This window comes from Heteronotia binoei, chromosome 19 (assembly GCF_032191835.1).
Source record: "Heteronotia binoei isolate CCM8104 ecotype False Entrance Well chromosome 19, APGP_CSIRO_Hbin_v1, whole genome shotgun sequence".
In the NCBI taxonomy this organism is placed as follows: domain Eukaryota; kingdom Metazoa; phylum Chordata; class Lepidosauria; order Squamata; family Gekkonidae; genus Heteronotia; species Heteronotia binoei.
Genome location: NC_083241.1, coordinates 29,266,941 through 29,289,570, shown reverse-complemented (window position 1 = coordinate 29,289,570; position 22,630 = coordinate 29,266,941). Strand labels below are relative to the sequence as shown.

The 22,630-nt window shown below is 46.0% G+C and overlaps 1 protein-coding gene across 11 annotated transcripts in view; it reads right to left on the bottom strand.

Annotated features, from left to right (window-relative positions):
• MYO9A (myosin IXA) overlaps positions 1-22,630 on the bottom strand; it is a 215,298-nt gene that overhangs the window by 27,281 nt on the left and 165,387 nt on the right. For 4 of the 11 annotated variants that reach the window (XM_060260402.1, XM_060260406.1, XM_060260409.1 and 1 more), the window contains 8 exons: positions 20,888-20,975; positions 19,896-20,111; positions 10,129-10,241; positions 8,494-8,654; positions 7,380-7,603; positions 6,288-6,404; positions 3,677-3,865; positions 1,590-1,637 (listed from right to left, as the gene is read on the bottom strand). In XM_060260402.1, the coding sequence (XP_060116385.1) occupies positions 1,590-1,637; positions 3,677-3,865; positions 6,288-6,404; positions 7,380-7,603; positions 8,494-8,654; positions 10,129-10,241; positions 19,896-20,111; positions 20,888-20,975 (1,156 nt within the window). The remainder of the gene's footprint in view (positions 1-1,589; positions 1,638-3,676; positions 3,866-6,287; positions 6,405-7,379; positions 7,604-8,493; positions 8,655-10,128; positions 10,242-19,895; positions 20,112-20,887; positions 20,976-22,630) is intronic. The other 7 variants (XM_060260403.1, XM_060260407.1, XM_060260411.1 and 4 more) reach the window with 5 other exon arrangements.

The following is a 22,630-nucleotide window of genomic DNA, read 5'->3' as shown; positions in this document are numbered from 1 at the left end:
GATAAGAGTCCACACACTTAACCACTACACCAAACTGGCTCTTAAGAATGGGAAGGAGTTCTGGAAGTCCTTTAGAACAGGGGTCCCCAGCCATGATACCTACCGACACCTATTTGTGCACCCATCAAGTATTTTTAAAGAATGGGTCAAGCCAGGTGGGGCTTTTGCCCAGCAAGGTTTCTGATTGGCCACTGGAGTTTTGATTGGCTCTGAAGATTTTAAACAATGTTGCTTTGGCAGCAGCTGCCACCACAGCACAAGGATCTTTACTTTGTGTCTGAAAGTAATCTGCAGCAGCCATTTTGTGTCTAGCTCCGCCTTCCATGGTAGCCATTTTGTGCCAGTGCCCACTGCCCTCTGTCAGAATGCTAAAGGTGCCCGCAGGCTCAGAGAGGTTAGGGAACCCTGGCCTAGAGAGCGGAAAGAAAGACTCAGTGCTCACAGATAACTTCTATCAAGGTTTGCTCATGGATAGATTATGGCATTCTAAATCGTCAAAATTCATATTCAACACTGTACAGTTATGAATCAATGGCACTGTCAGGATCATGAATACTGATAAGTTGGTAGGTGATTCCTAAGACACCGTTCTCTTCAGGATGGAGCGGGGGAAGGGGCGATGCGCTCAGAATTCCACCATCCGTGATGATTTATGCAAGGCTACAGTCCTCCTTTCAAGGAAGGCTACCTAACTTGGAGAGCACAATTAAACTAGAAAATTGATACAATAACCATACCCGCACATTCTAGAACAGATGCATTAGTGCAAAATAGGGCTTAGTGGGTTGGTTGTAGTGAACTGGATCACAAATGCACACGCCTATAAAGGTAAAAAGAAAGGCTGAAAACACATTAAGGTTTGCTCTAGAGGTTCATAGCATTGTCATCCACGGCTAAGTAGCAAGAAATGTGGAAAAATTAGTATTAGTATAGCCAGGGCTATTTTTGTAGCAGGAATTCATTTGTATATTAGGCCACCCACCCCTGATGTAACCAATCCTCCTGGAGCTTACAGTAGGTCCTGTACAAAGAGCTCTGTAAGCTGTTGGAGGATTGGCTACATTAGGGGTGTGTGGCCTAATATGCAAAGGAGTTCCTGCTACAAAAAAAGGTCCTGAGTATAGCCATCCTATGACTACACTCTGGGGCCAGCTAACAACATTATATATGTAACATCTGTTGCTGGTCTGCAGATCTGACTTGCTTCACTAGGTGGCACAGCAGCATTAGATCAGGTGGCTCTGTCTACAGACTATAAAAATATTTCCTTGTGACTCTCCATCTGTTACGACGATAGGCTAGACTTTTCATTTCAGATTCATGTCCTGCTAAGGGACGCCTCATACTATGGGTCCAGGCAAATGAGAAGAAGCCATACGGGCCTGATACGATTGAATCTCAGCTCTAAATGTGTATTGATGCAGTAGGCACAAAAATCAAAGCAAAATCAATTTTATACACATTTATGAGCAGCAGTCACAGTCAAGGACACCCTTTCAGGAACTGTCCTTCTGCACCATTAATCCTTACCGCTCAGATTAATCTGAAGTCTAAGTTAAATTCATCCAGAAAGAAGAATTTCCACTTACAACATCTGCTTCCTTCTTCCTTCTCTTCTTCCTTTCCGTTTTGGTCATCTAGAAGAACAGAAGAAACTACATCAGAGACGAGAACCCCCTGAACTCTGATGTACCATTTGCTGCATTTCATTCCACCAACTCATATGACCTTCTGCACAATTAAAGCCTTTGACGGAGATCACGAGACAGCTTCCCTATCTAACAGGCCTTCTCCTGCCTGAGACATCCTTCTATCATACCACTTCAAGCCCTTGGGCATGCTGGCATTCATTAAGACACGGGTAAGATGCAGAGTGGTAAAGCTGCAGTACTGCAGTCCGAGCTCTCTGCTCATGACCTGAGTTCAATCCCGGCGGAAGCTGGGTTCAGGTAGCCGGCTCAAGGTTGATGCAGCCTTCCATCCTTCCGAGGTCGATAAAATGAGTACCAGCTTGCTGGGGGGGGGGGGGGGGAAGGTTAGATGACTGGGGAAGGCAATGGCAAATCACCCCGTAAAAAGTCTTTTTAGCTGGTTTAAAGGTGGCTAGCAGAGACCAGGATCCTGGTTCCATGGCCAGTGCAAATACTGACATAGCTCCAATTTATGGAAGGTCAAAGATGAACAGCCAAGCCTGTCTCCCCCCCCCCCCCCCCCAAATACCTGCTTCTAACATTTTTCCTTCCACGTGAACATGGCACAGGAGTAAGAAGAGAGAAAAAACCATCCTGTTTTTGCTTTTCACCACTGTTTGCCTGCTTCCCTTTGGAATCATCAACGAGCAGCTTCCTCTCAGCAAAACTATTACAAAGGGACCACCATGCTAAATTGCTCTCAGTTCTGGTGCCAAGAATCGCCCCTCCCCACTGCTCTCCCCCTCTTCCATGTTTCCTGCTCTGCCTAACAGATTTCAGTCCCTTCCAGAATGACAGACACCAGACAGAAGCATACAATTGTGGCATGTAAAAACGATGCAGGATATCGCTTCATCTGTTTGCCTTTTCCAAACTGAGTGGCCCACAAGCATCCAGGTTATACTGGACCATGGGTATCCACCCTCCAATGGAATACTTTACTCAATATTCTATGATCTTGCGGCAGTCTGTGCGAATTTTCAAGCTAGATCTTTCCAGAGGCCCTGGTTATTTAACATACCAACCAGAGACTATGTTAAATAATATTAAGTAGGGCAAGGGTGTGGTTGAAAGCGATATTTCAGAAGCAAGCTTGCAACTGTTTTTTCTAAACAAGGCTTCAACAAGCCATAAAGCCATAACAGGGAGATCCTTTAAGGCAGGGGTCCCCAACCCCTGGTCCATGGTCTGTTAGCAACATGGCCGTGAGTTGTATAATTATTTCATTATATATTACAATGGAGTAGTAATAATAAGATGACATTGGATTTATATCCTGCCCTCCACTCCGAATTTTAGAGTCTCAGAGCAGCTCACAATCTCCTTTATCTTCCTCCCCCAAAACAAACACCCTGTGAGGTAGGTGGGACTGAGAGAGCTCTCCAAGAAGCTGCCCTTTCAAGGACAGCTCTGAGAGAGCTATGGCTGACCCAAGGCCATTCCAGCAGCTGTAAGTGGAGGAGTGGGGAATCAAACCCAGTTCTCCCAGGTAAGAGTCCGCACACGTAACCACCATACCAAACATTACAAATAAAGTGCACAACTGTATCATCCCAAAACCACCACCACCCCCAGTCCGTTGTAAAATTGTCTTCCACAAAATCGGTCCCTGGTGCCAAAAAGGCTGGGGACCGCTGCTTTAAAGCATGTGAAGAACAAGACCCTCATCCCAGTGGACCAAGAACTGATTATCACTTGAGGCTGCCACAGCCAGTTTGGTGTAGTGGTTAAGTGTGCGGACTCTTATCTGGGAGAACCGGGTTTGATTCCCCACTCACTTGCACCTGCTAGCATGGCCTTGGGTCAGCCATAGCTCTCTCAGAGTTGTCTTTGAAAGGGCAGCTGCTGTGAGAGCCCTCTCCAGCCCCACCCACCTCACAGGGTGTCTGTTGTGGGGGAGGAAGGTAAAGGAGATTGTGAGCTGCTCTGAGACTCTTCGGAGTGGAGGGCGGGATATAAATCCAATATCTTCTTCTTCTTCTTACCTTGGAGGCAGTGTAATCCAAAGGCATATATTCCGTCATATATTCGTCCAAAAACACTTTGAAGGTATTGACCCAGACCCGGACAGGGGATTCACTCCAGTCCCTCTGTTCAAGCCTCATCGTTTTCTCCAGAATCTGTTCAAACAACGCGTGGAGGTCTTTGTACCGGATGCTCTTTCCATCACCCATCTAAGTAGCACAGAGAAGAAATGGGGAGGGGGGGGGAGAGGAAAGACTTTCAGTGTTTTCTTTGATTCGCATAGTTGGAATTTTGACAGCCGGGTAGGAGATGTGAGTGGAGGACTGGACTCAGCATTCTGCAGCAAATGACTAAAGATCTGGGCTGAGAAATCCTGATTTAGATTTCAGTTATGCAGATTAAGGATATTTTTGGAAGGAAGGCAGCATGGCCTTCCTGGCTACAGCCCAGACAAGTCAGATCTCGGAAGCTAAGCAGGGTCAATACTTGGAAGGGAAGCCTCTGCAGAGGAAGGCAATGGCAAACCATCTCTGTTTCTCACTTGCCTTAAAAGCCCCTTGATGGGTTGCCGTAAGTCAGCTGTGACCTGCTGGCACTTTACACCTGCGCACACAAGGATATTTGCACACTGACTTGTTTTCGTTATTTCTGAGCATGGTAATACTTTAAAGGTATGAAGTGCTTGACAATCATTACAGGTTGTTTATGCAGCACTTCCGGATGTGCAGAATACTTCATTGTCTTGAGCTGCAATCCAGGCTATTGATGCCGCAACTGCATTTCTCACTGTGGACTCTGGAACTGCAGATGTTGGCCTCCTCTGCCTTCCGCAGCCAAAAGAGAGATTTGGCTCTGCGCATTTTCCCCAATTTCAGTCTATCATCTTGCTTTCTCCTCTGAGGCAGGGATTCACTGCAGGTCAAGACCCAGGAGGAAGGAGGAGGAACCCAGACAAGGGAGGAAGCTCAGGGAGGCTTGATGGCAAATTTGGCTTGCCTCTGAGTAATGCGCACAACTGCCACAAAATATAGCCTGTTGCTCACTAATGCTAAGTATTTATAAATACTAAAAATACAGTGTTGACTGATTTTTGCATTTTATTTTGGACAAGGGTGATCCTCAAAAGGACAATCCAGCCCCATTTCAAAACCATTGTTCTCATTTTTTAAAAAAATATATTATTATTTTAGGCCAGAATCGTTTGCCTGGAGGCATCACACAAGTTGCTTCCTTTGTTCCAGCTTTCTCTAGCCATCATGATCTTCAGGACAGACTAGTTAGGCCTTGTGTGGAGATGCTTGTCTTAGGAGGGGGTCCTTCTGGTCCCTACAGTTCTCTGACATTACAAAAGGAAAAGAACCCTTCCTCTGATAGGACTGAAGATGAAAGAAAAAAACTTGGGAGAAGCATTCAGAAATGAATGCAATGTTCTTCTTTATGGGAGCCTGATCTCGCCAGAGCTCAGAAGCTAGGCAGGGTTGGCCTTGGTTAGCATTTGGATAGGAGACCACCAAGAAATAACCTGGATTGTTACACATAGAAACGTCGACTGAGGGGTGACATGATAGAGGTTTACAAGATTATGCATGGGACAGAGAAGGTAGAGAAAGAAGTACTTTTCCCCCTTTCTCACAATACGAGAACTCGTGGACATTCAGTGAAATTACTGAGCGGTCGGGTTAGAACGGATAAAAGGAAGTCCTTCTTCACCCAAAGGGGGATTAACACGTGAAATTCACTGCTACAGGAGGTGGTGGTAGCAACAAGCATAGGCAGCTTCAAGAGGGGATTGGATAAACATCTGGAGCAGAGGTCCATCAGTGTCTATTAGCCACAGCATATTGTTGGAACTCTCTGTCTGGGGCAGTGATGCTCCGTATTCTTGGTGCTTGTGGGGGGGGGGGCCCACAGTGAGAGGGCTTCGAGTGTCTTGATCTCACTGATGGACATCCTGATGGCACCTGGGTTTTTTGGCCACTGTGTACAGAGTGTTGGACTGGATGGGCCATTGGCCTGATCACAACATGGCTTCTCTTATATGCTTACATAGACAGGCAATGGCAAGTCACCTCTGAATGTCTCCTTGCCTTGAAAACCCTATGGCAGGGGTGGCCAAAGGTAGCTCTCCAGATGTTTTTTGCCTACAACTCCCACCAGCCCCAGCCATCAACCATACTGGCTGGGGCTGATGGGGGTTGTAGGCAAAAACATCTGGAGCGCTACCGTTGGCCACCCCTGCCCTATGGGGTTGCTATAAGTTGGTTGCGATTTGACAGCAATTTCTAACGCCACCACTTTATGGGAAATGATGTATTGTCCTGCTGCCCACTCCTCTACAATCTCTCTCCTTTTCTTTGACGTTTGGTAAACATTTTGAGTGGAGAGTCAGGGACAGTCCGTCTGGAAATGGATCCATTCACGAACCGGTAGGAACCGCTTGAAAGTTCATGTCAGTTAATTGGCCACAAACTTCAGTTCACAAGCCACCAACTGTCCCAAAATTCATCATGAACTTTTCTTTGTGAGCCAGTCTGTGCCCATCCCTAGTGCAGAACTCTGCCATTTGGAAGCACCAGCAAGTGCTTCCCCCTTGCTGCCTCAACTTCAAACGCAGCAGCCCTGAAGACTTACTGCCAAAGCTGAAGAGTAGAAGCTGAAGATGTTTTGTCGGAATTCTTTCAAGGCTTTTTTGAACACAACATCCACCAAAGTGTCTTTCTTGCAGTCTTCGCTGTCCAGATCGTTCATCTGCAAGGCACAGAACATCAGTTGTAAGGCAGCACTAGGTTTCAATACGTCTTGAGTGAAAGAGGGAGTGGGAAATGAAGGGCTCAGTCGAAGCCGTGGGCCCCGATCTAAAGATATCTGAAATTATCCCCTGTAGTTGACCAAACTCAAGATGTTGTCAAGAAACACCACCTGGAGCACAGCTGAAGGGGGGCTAAATTTACCTCCCCTCCCAGATATTGGGATTACCAGATGAAAGCAGCAAATTCAGCCCCCAAGAAGGGTGGCCTATAGTGTAATTGTTTTCTTTTATGCCCAGGAATGCAGGGCTGGATCTAGGGGGGAGCAGAGGGGGCACCTGCCCCGGGTGCCGCCGGAGTGGGGCACGCCAAATTGGGCATGGAGTCTATTATATTCTATGAACCCATAAGATAGAATGGGCCCATAAGTGGCGTCATTTTTTTAAATTTTGCCCCCCCCCCCAAAAAAAACCAAAAACATGTAGAACTGGTCCAGTAGGAATGAATGGCAGTTGTTCACTTCCATGGGAGAAATAAGTGTATTTAGGGAAACTGTTGCAGAGGGGCATACCTGCCCTCCCCTCCTGAGTGGCCTGCCCCCCACTGACCCCACCCCCCCGGGATGTGTATACACGGTGTATCTATGTGCAAAGTACACAGGGATACACTGCCCTCCCTCCTCCAAGCCTTTATAAAGGTCTCTTCTGCTGTATTCCACCTAACAAGTACTAACAAAATTATAAAGGTCTCTTCTGCTGTATTCCACCTAACAAGTACTAACAAAATTCCTATTATTTAGAGGAACATCCTTATTGGACAAGACTAAATTGTCCCTCCCATCTAACACCCATCCTCAACAGTGGTCAGCCAAAGACTTCTGGGAAATGGGGAACGAAACAATACTGAGAAAGTCCTCCATCAGTATCTTTCCACGTAGCATGATACACACAGGCCTTTTGCCTGCCTCTCGTGATACCTTTTTCAAGAGAAACTCGTCCATGCTTTTCAAGTCACTGGCGCTGGTTATGATTTGAAGAGCATCGTTCTGCCACTGCGCAGGTTCCATAGTGACACTGCTGATTTTCAGGCTACGCTTGCGCTTCACCTTGGGCGAAGGCTCTTTGTTTTCTTTACATTCCCGCCGGTAGATGCCAGACAATTCGGGGCTCCTTGGGGGAGTCAGGTGATGGTGACCCAGCTCTACCGGTGCAAAGAAATTGAAGACTCTTTCATCAAGAATGCCTACATAACAAACAGCATACTTTCCTGCTCTGGTGTATGCAGTGAAGACAACTGCCCCAGTTATAGGCACAAAGCCCTGATGGGTCAACTTGGAGAACCAGATCCGGGGCATACTGTGACCCCTGTGCTAAGATATCTTTCCTAGCAGCTGTTATTAACACAATCAGTACTAAAGCAATACACGCACGATGGCATCCCTGCCTCAAAAGTATTCTCTGTGCCTCATATATAAGCAAGGCAACTCGCCGCCTGAAATAGGGACATACACAAATGTAGGAAAGTGACTCTGATTCTGACTGAGAGAGACTATTGGTCCTCCTACCTCAGGACTGCCGTCTCTGGCAGCGATTCTTCAGTGACTCTTCTAAAGAAAAGTCAGCCCCCAAATCTACTGTCTAAAGTAGGGGTGGCCAAACTTGCTTAACATCAGAGCCACATAGAATAAATGCAAGGTGTTTGAGAGCTGCAAGATAAAGGGAGGGAGGGAGAGGTGGAAAGAAAGCAACTTTAACTTTAAATGTATTCTTCAAGCAGCTGACTGGCTTGGCTTGGAGAAGAGATTTAAAGAGAGAAATGCCTTCTCCAAGCTAGCTGACAGGACAGTTGGAGCTTTGAGAGCCACACAATATGTGTGAAAGAGCCACATGTGGCTTCCGAGCCGCAGTTTGGCCACCTAAGGTCTACAGCCATGCTAACCATTTTTGGTTTAGATTTAAACTGCGGTTTTAGCTGATGTTTGAATGGCTACTGGAAACTGAACCTGGGATGTATTGCATACAGATCACTGAGTCACAGCCCCTTCCCCACACCTGTATGTCAGATGGCTGGGAAGCCTCTTTTGCTTTTACCTTCATCCAGCAGCAGCCCTGAAACCATCTCTCGGCCCATGGGGTCCTGATCCGGGCACAGCTCCAGCAGCTCCGGCTGGGTTGCAAGCTTCTCCCTGGTGCTCTTCTTCTCCCCTTGCCTCCCTTTCCCCCAGAATCTCATCTTGGCCCTCTGAGGTCTGCTAAAGACAAAAAGAAAAGAAAGAGAGACTGCTGCCTACAATCCGGTGGCTCATTCAGCTGCAGGTGTTCTTTCTGCCATGGAAACCACCTTCTCCTGCACCTTGCGGGGAAAAGTTTTGGAAAATGGGAGGTTTTACGCAGGGGTGCAACTTTTTAATATGCGAAATGGCATTCTTGTCACTTCAGATAGGTATATTTGTAGTCCCCTGTGCAAACACCAGTCATTTCCGACTCTAGGGTGATGTTGCTTTCCCGTTTTCACATCAGACTTTTTTCGGGGTGGCTTGCCCTTGCCTTCTCCAGTCATTTACACTTTCCCCGCAGCAAGCTGAGGACTTATTTTCCCAACCTCAGAAGGATGGAAGGCTGAGTCAACCTTGAGCTGGCTACCTGAACCCAGCTTCCGTCGGGATCAAACTCAGGTTGTGAGCAGAGAGCTCCGGCTGCAGTACTGCAGCTTTACCACTCTGCGCCACAGGGCTCTTTGAAGGAGCCTTTAAAAAGTTTCTTTCAACCTTATGAAATGGAGACACTCTGCACAAGTCTTCCTTCACTTTTTTCCTATTGCTGCACCACTAGTAAAGAGAGCTACGATCCACCTCAAAGACCCAAACTTACTGCCACACAACAGATTTGCCCATTATTTTTTTAGCTGCATAAATAGCCCTGACTTAGCCTAATCTTGTCAGAGTTTAGAAGCTAAGCAGGGTCAAGCATGGCCAATACTTGGATGGGGGACCACCAAGGAAAACTGGGGTTGCTAAGCAGAGGAAGGCAGTGATGACCACCTCGGCTCATCTCTTGCCTCGAAAACTTCATGGTTCCTGGGGTTGCCATGAGTCGGCTGCGATGGCACATGATTACTATTATTGATCTTTCATAGCTGAAAGACCCAATCTTCGCATTCGCAAATGCTTCCCTAATTGGTGTGAAATACGCAGCCAGCCATGGGATAAGCCATTCCGCTGGGAAAACTACATACAAAAGTTTTCACAGTTCATCTTTTTTGTTGTTGCTGACTGTAAGAAAAAGTACGTCACTCATCAGTAGGATTTATTTTCAGGGAAAATACTGTGTTTAGCCGTAAGCGCCACAGATTGATTTTTATGGAATAAATTAGCCAACATTAAACTATCTGCATGAAACAGGCAACGTCCCGCGTGCTTCAGGGTCTCAGGTGGCGTGTTCTAATCACAGCTCGCTCCTTCCTGTACTCAAATCTTTCCCGCTATCATCTCCAGAGACTGGACGCTGCAAATTCGAACCACACTGATAGCCTTAAATCTGCATCAGTGTACAAGGGAAACAAAACATGAATAATTTATGTTTAAAAATGGAGCGAGGCTGTGTAAATGGCCAGAAAAGCCTTCGTGAAATACGCCCACGTACAGGAAATTGGTGCGCATGCCAGGGGAAAAAAAAAAAGGCGAAAGCTGTTCCCTCCCCCCCACCCCCACTGCCAGACTTTTATACCTTCCATCTGTAACCACAGCCTTCTGTGCAGCTGCCAGTTTTCCAATCTCTCCTTGAGACAGTGTTTTATGAAGCTTTGTTTGGCCTTCGCTGGATGTGAAACGCTGCAGCATCTGCAACAATTACAAGCCGGATAAATGCTTCAAACTCAAGGTGCCGTTTGATATTCTAGGAGATAATGGAGCCTTGACAATGATTAAGATATTTAGGTATTTAAGCTGGCTGGAAGGGACACACACCCACCCACACGCAGGCGCACACACACTCTCCTTGTTAGGAAAGGTGCTTTCAAGCAAGAACTGTTTTGCCTCGACTTCTAGATCGGCTGCCAAAGAACTGGCTAAATGTAGAAACTGTCTACAGGTCCCTTGTTACTTGAAGAACTACCCAGCACATCTCGTATCTCTTGTCACAGCTGGCTCCGAAACTTAATCCCAGAGTGGATGGAAAGGAGTGCAAAGATATTCTTTTTGTCTATTTAATGCATTCTTGGAACCTGCTGGCTGATGCCTGTGGGCTTGAACGGCTGCGCTTTGGAGAACGCCTCCCACCTTCCTGCGTGTGCCATGCTGTGATGGCACAGAGGCTGGTTTTAACTACCTTTCTGAGCACAGGGAGGACATGTAGACATTTATAGGAAATTCAGAGATGAGCAAAAATTACACAAAGACATTGGAAATGATCTTATTTCTGCTGGGATCAGAATGAGGAGACCAGAGTGGAGGAAATGGGAATGGGGGAAAAGCCCCAGTTCACCCTTCCCACAAAATCCCCACAAACTGATTGCCTATTTCAAACCCTGATTATAGATATAGATGGAACTCTCTCTGTCTGGGGCAGTGATGCTCTGTATTCTTGGTGCTTGGAGGGGCAACAGTGGGAGGGTTTCCAGTGCCCTGGCTCCACTGATGGACTTCCTGATGGCACCTGGGTTTTTTTGGCCACTGTGTGACACATAATGTTGGAGTGGATGGGCCATTGGCCTGATCCAACATGGCTTCTCTTATGTACTTATAATTAAAATGGAACCAGTTCTTCTCAAAAACACTGAGTATGATTCCCATCTATAAAGAAGAGGCCTTTGTCCAAATGCACATCAAAAGACATGGTGCACAACTAGCGCTGGGCATGGGCCTTTGACACCGATGAACATCCAAAAATTCACAGTAGGATGCAGACAGCAACTGTGGGAAGACAGTTGCTACAACACACTACCTACAACACACTACCATTGTCTGTGTTTCCTGCTGAACACAAAAATGAATCTGATTGGCTCCACTTAGTCACATGAGGCCCGGTAATTACATGCTATGGCAGTCTTATGTGGGTTTCAGAGCAGTAGGATCAGCTGCTGCTCTGTCAAGGAGTGTTCAGTACCCCACAACACTGGTGGATAATGCCAACTTCATCATAATGCAGGCACCTGAGTAAACTGGCATTTGCTTCCTCTCTGCAGACCAGAATTCCTATTTTTTGCCCGGGGAGGGGAATGCATTCAGATGTCACATCAAACTGGAAGTCTGAAGGCTTCTGACACCACAAAGTCTTTGACTGTGCTCTATGCAAGGGGAGGGAGCATGCAAGCATGGTAACAAGCCAGGCTTGGACCCATTGTGAACAGAGAGAGACGTGTTCTGACATCAGAGTGCAGCCTTCAAGTTTATACAATGATGAAATTCTATATCAATGACACTCTGTGGCCTGGAAGACACATGTGGCTCTTAGACATGCCACTGGTGGCTCTTCTCAGAACTGGAGCCCAATGTGGCACATACCCCGTGTTTCAGGATAGTGGGGAAAATCCATGCCTGGTAGGGCTTGAAATTGGCAGGCAGACCTGCCTTGAAACAGCCACCATTAGAGGAATGGGCAAGCAATAAGCATCCCCAAGATGCGGGCCACTAGTAGCTCAGTCGTGTGTGTAGATGAAGCCTCAGGCAGAGAACTCGGACACGTAACCGTCATGGATAAGTTTGTGGTTAAGCTTGGTTCTGGCTCGGAGAGAGCAAGATGCTGTTGCACTCTGCTTATAGAGCGCTTTTATTTATTATCTCCATTCTGTTTCTCTTTTCTGGATTTCCTCTCTAGCTTCTCCGGCTGCTTATCTTCCCGTTTTTTGTTTTTAGTTTAAGTGGGTTCTTCTCTAGACATGGGAGGGAGGGAGAAATGAAGTAGGAGAGAATGAGAACTTGAGCTCAGCAGAGACAGGGGTTAGAAATGGAGTCTTCTTAACCTGGTTTTCTTATCTGCTTGATTACCCTTCCCGGCTGCTTCTTTTTAAAGGTGATTTTTGAGCAAGCAAAGTCTTAAGACAGGTGTTATATATGCTTTGGTTTTTTGCTTACTCACGCTAGCTTCTCATCAACTATCAGTGTGCTTGCAAAGCAAAGAAGCAGAAGTAGCCTTCTGGTTTTAGTGATTTAATTATCACTTTTAGTATATTTAATTAGCTGTTTTATTATATTTTAGCATATTTTACATACATTTTAATTTACTATTTTAAAACAGTTTTAACATGCAGTTCTTTTAAGCAATTTTATGGCTTGAGGTTCTTAGAAATGTGAAAGAAAGGCTAACTGCCTGCAAAGTGGGATGGGGGTTCCTTTGGTCAGCTGTCCCCTTTGTTAATTCAGATGACCGCAGCAGACATTTTGACAGGTGCAGGCTCAGGAGTGTAGACAGCAGATCCTGTGCAAGCAAAAGACACCAAATTCATGGAGGATCTCTGGCTGACTCTCCTCTACCTGCCCTGGTGTGCAGCGAGAACATCCAATGGCCCATCCAGTCCAACGCTCTGTGTCACACAGTGGCCAAAAAAACCCCAAGTGCCATCAGGAGGTCCACCAGTGGGGCCAGGACACTAGAAGCCCTCCCACTGCACCCCAGCCCCCAGCACCAAGAATACAGAGCATCACTGCCCCAGACAGAGAGTTCCGTTAATACCCTGTGGCTAATAGCCACTGATGGACTTCTGCTCCAAGTTAACTGAAATAATTCAAGGCTCCTGCGAGTCCTCAAGTCTCCCTTACAGAGGAGGATGCATGTTTGGTGTCCGCATGAATCACTGTTTGGTCACTGCTGCTTCCTTGTAATGACCACGTGTGGCTAAAGGCAAACCTTGGGGCAGTGGTATGAGTAACTGCTGCTTCTAATTCAGAAAAAAAATGGTATCTCACCTTTTCTAAATTTGGGGGATACTGGTATAGACAATACAATACAATCCAGTTCTGACAGTGTTTTCTGTTTTCCAGATTATGTGCCCTCCACCTTCTAATTTAGCTAAATCCCTTAAATCCGGTACAAAACGGTCATATGGAAGGAGGCTATTAATTCACCTAAACAGATTTTTCATGGGGAAAAATCCATAGTTACTGGAAAGGGTGCAAATTACACTCTAAGTGTCATTTTACCCAAGTGGATGGAGGGGGGCAGAAACTGACCAGGGGTGGAATTCTAGCAGGAGCTCCTTTGCAGATTAGGCCACACACCCCTGATGTAGCCAATCCTCCAAGAGCTTACAAAAAAGAGCCTTGTAAACTCTTGGAGGATTGGCTACATCAGTGGGGTGTGGCCTAATATGCAAAGGAACTCCTGCTAGAATTCCATCCCTGGAGCTAACTGATAACTGATAGAATCTGGTGCAATTTCAGAAGCCCTCACTATTCACGGGGAAGGGGCTGTGGCTCAGTGACAGAGCACCTGCTTGGCATGCAGAAGGCCCCAGATTCAATCCCCCATATTTTCAATTGAGAGCACAAGGTTAGGTGATGTGAAAGACCTCTGCATGAGACCCTGGAGAGCTGCTGCCAGCCTGAGGAGACAATACTGACTTTGATGGACCAAGGATCTGATTCAGTATAAGGCAGCTTCAAGCATGCAACAATGCAAGACTCTCTCATATACATGAAGTGGGTGGAAGTTTTACTGAGCACTCTCTAGATTCAGGGAAACGCTTAAGGAAACTGATAAGAAAGGGGCAGGCTGATATTTCACAGAAGATCACCTGGTTAACACTATGGCTTAAGTCACTGAAACTTGAACTCCTGCCGTAGCCTAAAGGGCTGGAGAGAAGGCTGCATTGTGCCTGTTTTCTTAAAGGACCAGGATAAAACCCTCACATGCTCTTGTCATTCCCTGCCAGGAGGAAAGAAAGGCTTTGCTGAGGCTATTTTTGTGTAGCCGATTCTTCTATAATTTTTTTTAAAAAGCAAAATTTGATCGACTTCCATGCTCAGTGAGGAAATTAATTACAACCCCTACACACATGGCTCTAGCAGAACCTAACAGACAGATTATTAGGGACAGCTGCTTAAACTCCCAGCCTTCTCTATGCATTGAAAATGACTTGGGAAATCCATTACAATAAAGCCTGAAGGGGGGGGGGGAGCCTCCCACTAATTCTCAACTTACAGAGCACAGGGCTACCAATGTTTCCTGCCACATTAAAATGCAGGATTGCCCACTTCTTATACAATTAACATTGCTGGGAAAGGATGTCATTTCTGGCGCAAAACATGTAAGAAGCAAATGCGTAAATGCTGTGCAATTAGATTCACCTTTTAAAGGCTACGTATATGGAAACATTCTTATATGGATCTGCCAGAATAGGTCAGCATCTCGCAGCTCTGCAAAATGTAGGGCTGCTCAGCCCAGGCAAAGGAACAAGTTCCCATCTGCTCACAGAGTGGAAGACTGGGACCGATTCCCCACCAGCCTTATGCTGCTCTCACTCTTCACTTCTCCATGGGGGTTCGGTCGGATTTCACACTATCTGCCCCAGGGCTGCAACTCACTCTGCCTCTTTTGCGCAGCAAACAAGTTCCTCTAAAACCCAGTTTCTGTTTGCTGATCAAAACAGGCGAACCTAGTTGCAGCCCTGGGGCAGATAGCGTGAAATCTGATGGAAGCCCTGCAGAGATGAGGAACATGAGAGTAGCATAAGGCTAATGGGGAATTGGTCTGGGTCTGCCCTGCCCTGGCCAGCTAGTTGTCCAAAGCCGGCCAGAAATAGAAGGGCTGTAGCTGGAGATCTGAGAGTGGAGTCTGAGGAGGGCGGACTTTGGAGAAGGGAAAGACCTCAATGGGGTATAATGCCAGAGAGTCCACCTTCCAAAGCGGCCGTTTCCTCCAGGTGAACTGACCCCTGCCACCTGGAGATCAGTTGTAGTCCCAGCTCTCCAGCCAACACCTGGAAGTTGGCAAGCCTAAAGGTCTGCCACTAAGACAGCAATCAGATGCAGAGTCACTCCAGTCTAAAGGCTGCTGAAATCATCAGGCTGGAGTATGTCTGCATACAGACCATCAATGTCATGCCTAGGATTTCATTAATGTACTCCAAAACCACTGGGTAATGGACTCCTTGGGCGTTTGTTCACTACCAACCGGTGTGCAGGTGATAATGCATTTTGCTTCCTCATGAAAGGGGACTGCCTTATCGTCCTGCCTCTCACACAGAAAGCGCGGAGATAAATATCTGATGTCCTCCCATAAGGGCTGCAGACTGCTTTATTGCTTGATTTAAACAGCCTCTGCGCAGACCAGCCATTAAGGCTAATGAGCTGCTGGGGGAAAAAAAATTATCAGTTGCACACAGTCTACATCCCACTCCAAACAACTGGGAGACAAAAGAGCTCCAAGATGTGAGCGTCCGAAACTGCTCTCTCCAGGAAAACAGTCTCTAGTTTATGTCCTGCAATAAAAATGCACATGGGGGAAATTCGCAAGTGCAGAGTCACAAGGTATTTCTATATAACAGCAATCATGTTAAAATTCTACATAAGCTAAAATAAGCTGACTGTGCAAGCAGGTGCCCCGCATTAGGTGTGCCAAACGGCAAGTGAAAGAGCCGGTGATGGAGCATGAGAGGCAGCGCAAGAGGAGAGAGGATGGACAGGGAGACGAGGTCTAGGGCTACTCGCATGCAAATCGTGGTTGGTTAAAAAAAACATGACGGTGGCAGAATCAGAGGAGGATTTTGAAAAGGGATGCGAACGAAGACTCCCTCTTGAAGGTGTGAAGAGGAGGGCTCCCAGCCAAAGAGTGACCCCTGCCACCCTCTGTGTCTCAGCAGGAGAGCTGCAGGGTGAAAAGCATCTACTGCAAGTGGAACTAGAACTTTGTGGAAGGGTGGGCCTCCAGGAACACAGCATTGCCCTGCTCATCTGAGGGAGGAAATTCAAAGCTTCTTCACACACCTGTCTCAATGCACTTATCGTTTAGTTAACTAAAACAGCCATATTTCCTGGGATCAAGGGAGCAACAACCCTGTATCCCCAAGAGTTTCACTCTCTGCCCAAGTAGCCAAGCACCTGCTGGGGGGGTGGTGTATCTACACATTTAGTACTGTTCAATGGGTTAAGATGTTGGGACTGCCATCCTACTAGACTGACTAATCAGATGGCCAATGTAACACCTGCCCACTGATGTGGTACATAATTTCTGCTTGCTCCAGAGGACCTTTTGGAATAAACTGCTTTTCTCATATTTGCATGTTCAGGCTCTGACGGCTGCTTCTCACATGAAATATAGATGGAGCCTCCAAATATAATACCTTTATTCCTTGGGGTCCTACAATGCCAACTTGGTACTACCTGTGCTGACAGTGCCACTGTAAACAAGAGTTACACCCTTCTAAGCCCACTGACTTCAATGGGCACAGAAGAATGATGCACACAATGCTTGGTTCTGCACAGTCAAAACTATGCACCGTAAGGAACTTGGGGGAGGGGGGCACTTTGGGATGCATGGAATCCAGAAGCAGAACAGGTTTCTGACCCCCTTCCCCCAAACCCACTCCTGGCTTGTTTTCTCAGGGCAGGGACTAGAGCACAATCAATTATCTTCAGGGAATATTTCTGTCTTTAAAATACTAGTTCAAACTCCCTCTTATTGCTGACTCTTCCTGGCCTGTTTCAATGTGCTACCAATCTTTTTGGAAAATTTTCTAAGATGCCTGGGGAGGGCAGTGTTTGGGGAGGGTATTCAGCAGCATATAATTCCACAGAATCCATTCTCCAAAGCTGCCTTTTCTGCAGGGGAGCAGATCTTGGTTGTTTGGAGATCAACTGTAGTAACAGGGGATCTCTAGATGCCACCTGGAAATTGGTAACCTTATTAAGGCAGGAACTGCTGGCACTTTTATTTAAAACCAACAACCCCTTTTAGTTCTTCTGTCCAGAGAGAACAAATCTCCTATTAAACATTAGGCTTAAAGTGGTCCCTGTTTGTGGCAGTGGCTGCTAAAATTAGTTTTTATTAATAGAAATGCTGTTTTGCTGTCAGGATGGAGCTGTAATTACATTTTATGTAACACTGTATTTACACACATCAATTATATTAATCTCCTGATTTCATTTTACAGTACTGCAAATGTTGTTAGGGATAATGGCTTTGATAATAAAACATTTGTTTTATTTTCACCAATGGAGTACTTTGGTAGTTGGAAAAAAAAGCATTACGGGAAGGTTTATCTATCTACTCTTGTAAATTTGTGTTATAAATCATCCATGTCTCTTATTAGTTTATCAGGAACAGGGTTACTGCATGTCCCATCTCCAATGATGGTGTAACCAGGCCCTTAGTTAAATCAGCCAATGTCGTATTTAAACAAAGACTTATACAGCACTTCGTTTTTAATTTGCTGCTGTTAAATTCATGATGCAAGGAAGGGAAAGGCTTCAAAATGTATCCTTAGGACTGAGGCTTGATCCAGCCTTAAGTTTTGCACATACAAGGCTTCAGATACATGCAGGATTGGAAGACACCTTTCCTTGACACAGCAGAGATCAATTTTGAAGGTGGTACGTGAACAGGGATGTCGGACAAATGTCGGGTTTGATTCCCCACTCCTCCATATGACCTTGGACTAGTCACAATTCTTTCAGAGCTCTCTCAGCCCCTAAAAACAAGCCTAATTTGCCACCTAGTAGTGCATAATGCTAAGAGCTTGGACTCTCAGCTGCCTGACAATCTAAGAATCTCCTGGCTATTCTACACATAATGCCATATGTTAAGTATTAATTATTGACAAATGCCCAGCAAATGTCAGGAGGGGGATCTATTTCTAATGAGGTCATGAGGTGCATCTTTATGAAGAGGGGCACTGTAAGCACACCTGAAGGATCCTTTATTTACCCCAACCCTACTACTTGAAAAGCTCTCAGGGCAGCCCCTTGATCAAGGAGATCTAGCTTCCAGTATCAGGAGAGCAGAAACGACAATACACCGACAGCAAAGTAGCTTAACAGAATATTCCCTCCTGGGCGATTTATTTCATTGAAGGCATGCACTGCTTCTACTGGAAAGACAGAGAAGCTGTATTGGCAACTGCCTCTGTGCCTTGCTAGAAAGAGAAGCAATATACTTCACTGCTAAATAAGTCCCACCGGAGATCTGTGATGTTTGTTGGGAACTTTCTCGTTGAGTAAAATGGCATCCTAGTGGTTTTCCATTTTGTCTAGTTTTTTTTGGTGCATCCCTCCCTCATTTGCCCTCGCCTCAACAGCTTTACTTGCTCTGCAGTCATGAATGCAAAGACGACACAAGCCTGGGGGCTAAAATCTTGCTCCCTTAGCTTGGCAATTCCAGGCATTCAGATCCATCTGTACAGCCATTGTTAAGATTCTGTTGCCTAGTCACACTGAAATTGGATGGGATGTTGGGAACTAGTGTCTTTCGTTCTCTCGTGTGAACTGATGAGGTGTGAACTGGCAGAAACTGACCAAGAGAGAGATCTTGGGGTCGTGGTAGATAACTCACTGAAAATGTCAAGACAGTGTGCGATTGCAATAAAAAAGGCCAACGCCATGCTGGGAACTATTAGGAAGGGAACTGAAAACAAATCAGCCAGTATCATAATGCCCCTGTATAAATCGATGGCGCGGTCTCATTTGGAATACTGTGTACAATTCTGGTCACTGCACCTCAAAAAGGATATTATAACATTGGAAAAAGTCCAGAAAAGGGCGACTAGAATGATTCAAGGGTTGGAACACTTTCCCTAAGAAAAATGGTTAAAATGCTTGGGGCTCTTTAGCTTGGAGAAACGTCAACTGCAGGGTGACATGATAGAGGTTTACAAGATTATGCATGGGATGGAGAAAGCAGAGAAAGAAGTACTTTTCTCTATCTCTCACAATACAAGAACTCGTGGGCATTCAATGAAATTGCTGAGCAGTCGGGTTAGAACGGATAAAAGGAAGTACTTCTTCACCCAAAGGGTGATTAACATGTGGAATTCACTGCCACAGGTTGTGGTGGCGGCTACAAGCATAGCCAGCTTCAAAAGGGGTTTGGATAAAAATATGGAGCAGAGTAGCTATTAGCCACAGCATATTATTGGAACTGTCTGGGGGCAGTGATGCTCTGTATTCTTGGTGCTTGGGGGGGGGGGAGTAGAAGGGCTTCTAGCCCCACTTGTGAACCTTTTTTTTTTTTGGCCACTGATCCAACATGGCTTCTCTTATGTTCTTATGTGTGTACCTGTGTGTGCATTGGTTCGACTCTATCAATGGTGCTCCAAGACAGCAGAAGCTACTTTTCACCTTTCATCCTCAGATGTCCCTCCCCGTAACTTTTAAATGCAAGCAGGTTTCAGCGCTATTGGCTAGTTGTGACTGTGTTCCTGGAGGTTACCCACCTACAACCCCGTAACAAGTTGGAGAAACAGCAGTGGGAGGTGTCAGTACAGCTAAGGGTTAGCCAAGAAATGCTCCCAGCACAGCAGCTTCCTTGGGGATGGGGTGGGGGTGGGGTGGGGTGGAAATTACCATTTCAGAGTCACTGTGACAGGGCTGCCCAAGTCTGGCTGCACCCCCAGGCTCAGGGTCAGGAGGTTGGTCAAGGGAGAGAAGGAATTCAAAACTGTCATCGCAATCCTCTTCCTCCGTATCCCCCTCCCAATCAGCAAAAGCACCTCTAGTCAAGAAATCGGAGCGTGTCCGTGCCATGCGGGCTTTCTTTTTATGGGCTGGTCTGGCAACCTGCTTGATATCAAATGATAAAAAAGATAACATGAAAATGTTTCAAACAAAAAAAAAAAAGAGGAAAGAAAGAAAACAGGCGATTTGGCTGGTGTTTGAAGCCAAAGTAAACAGGGCACACGATGCAACTATTTTGTTTTGCTTTGAAGGAACGGTCTCTTCCAAATGCAACGGTTGTTCAAAGAAAAGGTAATTCTGTTGGCAGCAAACAACAACAAAACGAAGGACAGCATAAAGGAAACGTATTGCAATGAAGCGGATACAAAATAATGGGGAACAGAAACAGACAGCCAGATTACCTTCGACACAGATTTTTATTTTGGAAGCAATTCATGGCAGAACGTCAGCTTAGTCCTTACCAGGGTGGGAAGTGTGTGTCTGGCCTGGACAACTTGAGAGTACAGATGGGGGCTTATGCAGAAATTGCTTCATGCTAAAACTTCCCTCTGCACAGAAAACAAGATGTTAAGGTGTCTAAGCCTAGCTTCTCCCTGACCATGGTTCTTCTTATACCCAAGGAATCTTTCTGCATGGAGAAGTACTTCTTCACGTGAAACCCCATCTGCAGTCTCCATAGGTACAGGCCGGACACAAACTGCGCTCCTTACAAAAGCCACCGTCATACTGCTGTGTATGGAGCACCTTCTTAAATGCCTGCAGCTGCTTGCCCACCCAGTAAAATCTTGGCTTTCACCAAGACTTGCTATCATATTAACAGTGTGAACTTTAAAGCAATATAGAAGAATTTTGGTAGGGGGAAAAAAACCCCTACTACTTACCTCCCCCCTGCCTGGCCCAGGAATCTTCAATGACTTTTTAGCGTCTTCTTTTGGAAGGAACGGATGGCCTGAAGATTCTTTGCTGAAACTAGAAAATGAGAATATTGAAGGCTCTCAACTGACCACCCCTCCAATATGCACAGCCCAGGGAAGGGTAGCTTCAGGTCACATACATAAGCTCTGGGTAACATGGTCCAGTTGGTAAGACAATCGCATGTTTACAAACACAACACATTTCTGCACAAAGTAGTTCAGGAGGGCCTTCTTGAAAAAGGAGCAAATTTGTAGTATGATGGTTCAACACAGGAGGTGACTTTTTGATAGGGATAAAGGCTTTTTTCTTGCTGCCTTAAACGGATGTGTTTGCATGCATTTCCAAGGCAAATGCATGACCAGATGGCCATCTAACAACAAGGCTAATTATATGAACTTGGGCAGATCACGGGGAGGGCACGAAGCGCTGCACCAGTGCTTAGTTCTCATGGCCCTCTCTTATGCACCCAGGACAATGCTGACTGACAATTTGGGGTCAGGCAGCCATTTTTCTCCAGGCCAGGTTGGCCAGGGATCCTGGAGGGTTTTTTTGTCATTTTCTGGGCTTGGAGGCGGGGGGGAGGGGGGGAGGGCGGCCATATTTGTGAGTTTCCTGCATTGTACAGGGTTAGATGACCCTGGAGATCCCTTCCAACTCTATGACTCCATCCTTACACCAGCGCCTTGTTCTACGATCCCAGCCCAACTGCATTATCATGTCTTACTAGGAGTCTTCACTGTTAGATTCAAATGTTATCATACCTTGTAACCCACTTACTGCTTGCTTGATGCTATCATACTTTGTAATTTGCCTACTGATTGAAAAGTATTTTTTTTAAATCGTACTTATAGCGTGCTTCGGGTCCCAGGGAGGAATGAAAATAACGGTGATAAACATTAAATGAAGAGCTTCCTCCTACAAAGAGGACGGTAGATTTTTTTGTTGTCTGCTTTCCTCTGGAAGCACAAGTGTGATTTTATGTACCTTTCATTACTGTTCTGGCTAAACTTGCAGAGATAAAGAGAAGCCGCCACTTCCTGTGGGAGAGAATTCCAAAAAAGCTCCAGAAGGGAAGCAGTCCCATCTGCACAGCAGCGCTACTCACAAAGGCCAAGCGCATGCCCCTGGCAAAGAGTGAATGCACACCCAGCGCACATTTCAAAATCACTATGCAGACAGTCGCCAGATGAAAACAGATGAGGAGGTTTCCTAAAGACAGATGACAACAGGCTGCAAGAATGCAGCCATTGTCCCTCAGCTTTAAAAAAAAAAGTCTTTTAAAAAAGCTTGTTTATAGAACTTACAGTTGCAAAGGCAGGATTGAGAATATATGGACAACACGTAGCTAGTATCCTGGAAGCCAAAACGGACCATGACCTTTCAAACATGTTGATCAGAAGCTCCAGCACTTAGTAGTTTCTTTATCCTTCCCTAAGACTTCCTGGGAGAACCAGGTTTGATTCCCCCCTCCTCCACTTGCAGCTGCTGGAATGGCCTTGGGTCAGCCATAGCTCTTGTAGGAGTTGTCCTTGAAAGGACAGCTGCTGTAAGAGATCTCTCAGCCCCACCTACCTCACAGGGTGTCTGTTGTGGTGGTGGGGGGGGGAAGTAAAGGAAACTGTGACTGTTCTGAGACTCTGAGATTCAGAGTATAGGGCAGGATATAAATCCAATATAATCATCTTCTTCTTTGCCATGACATCACAGCC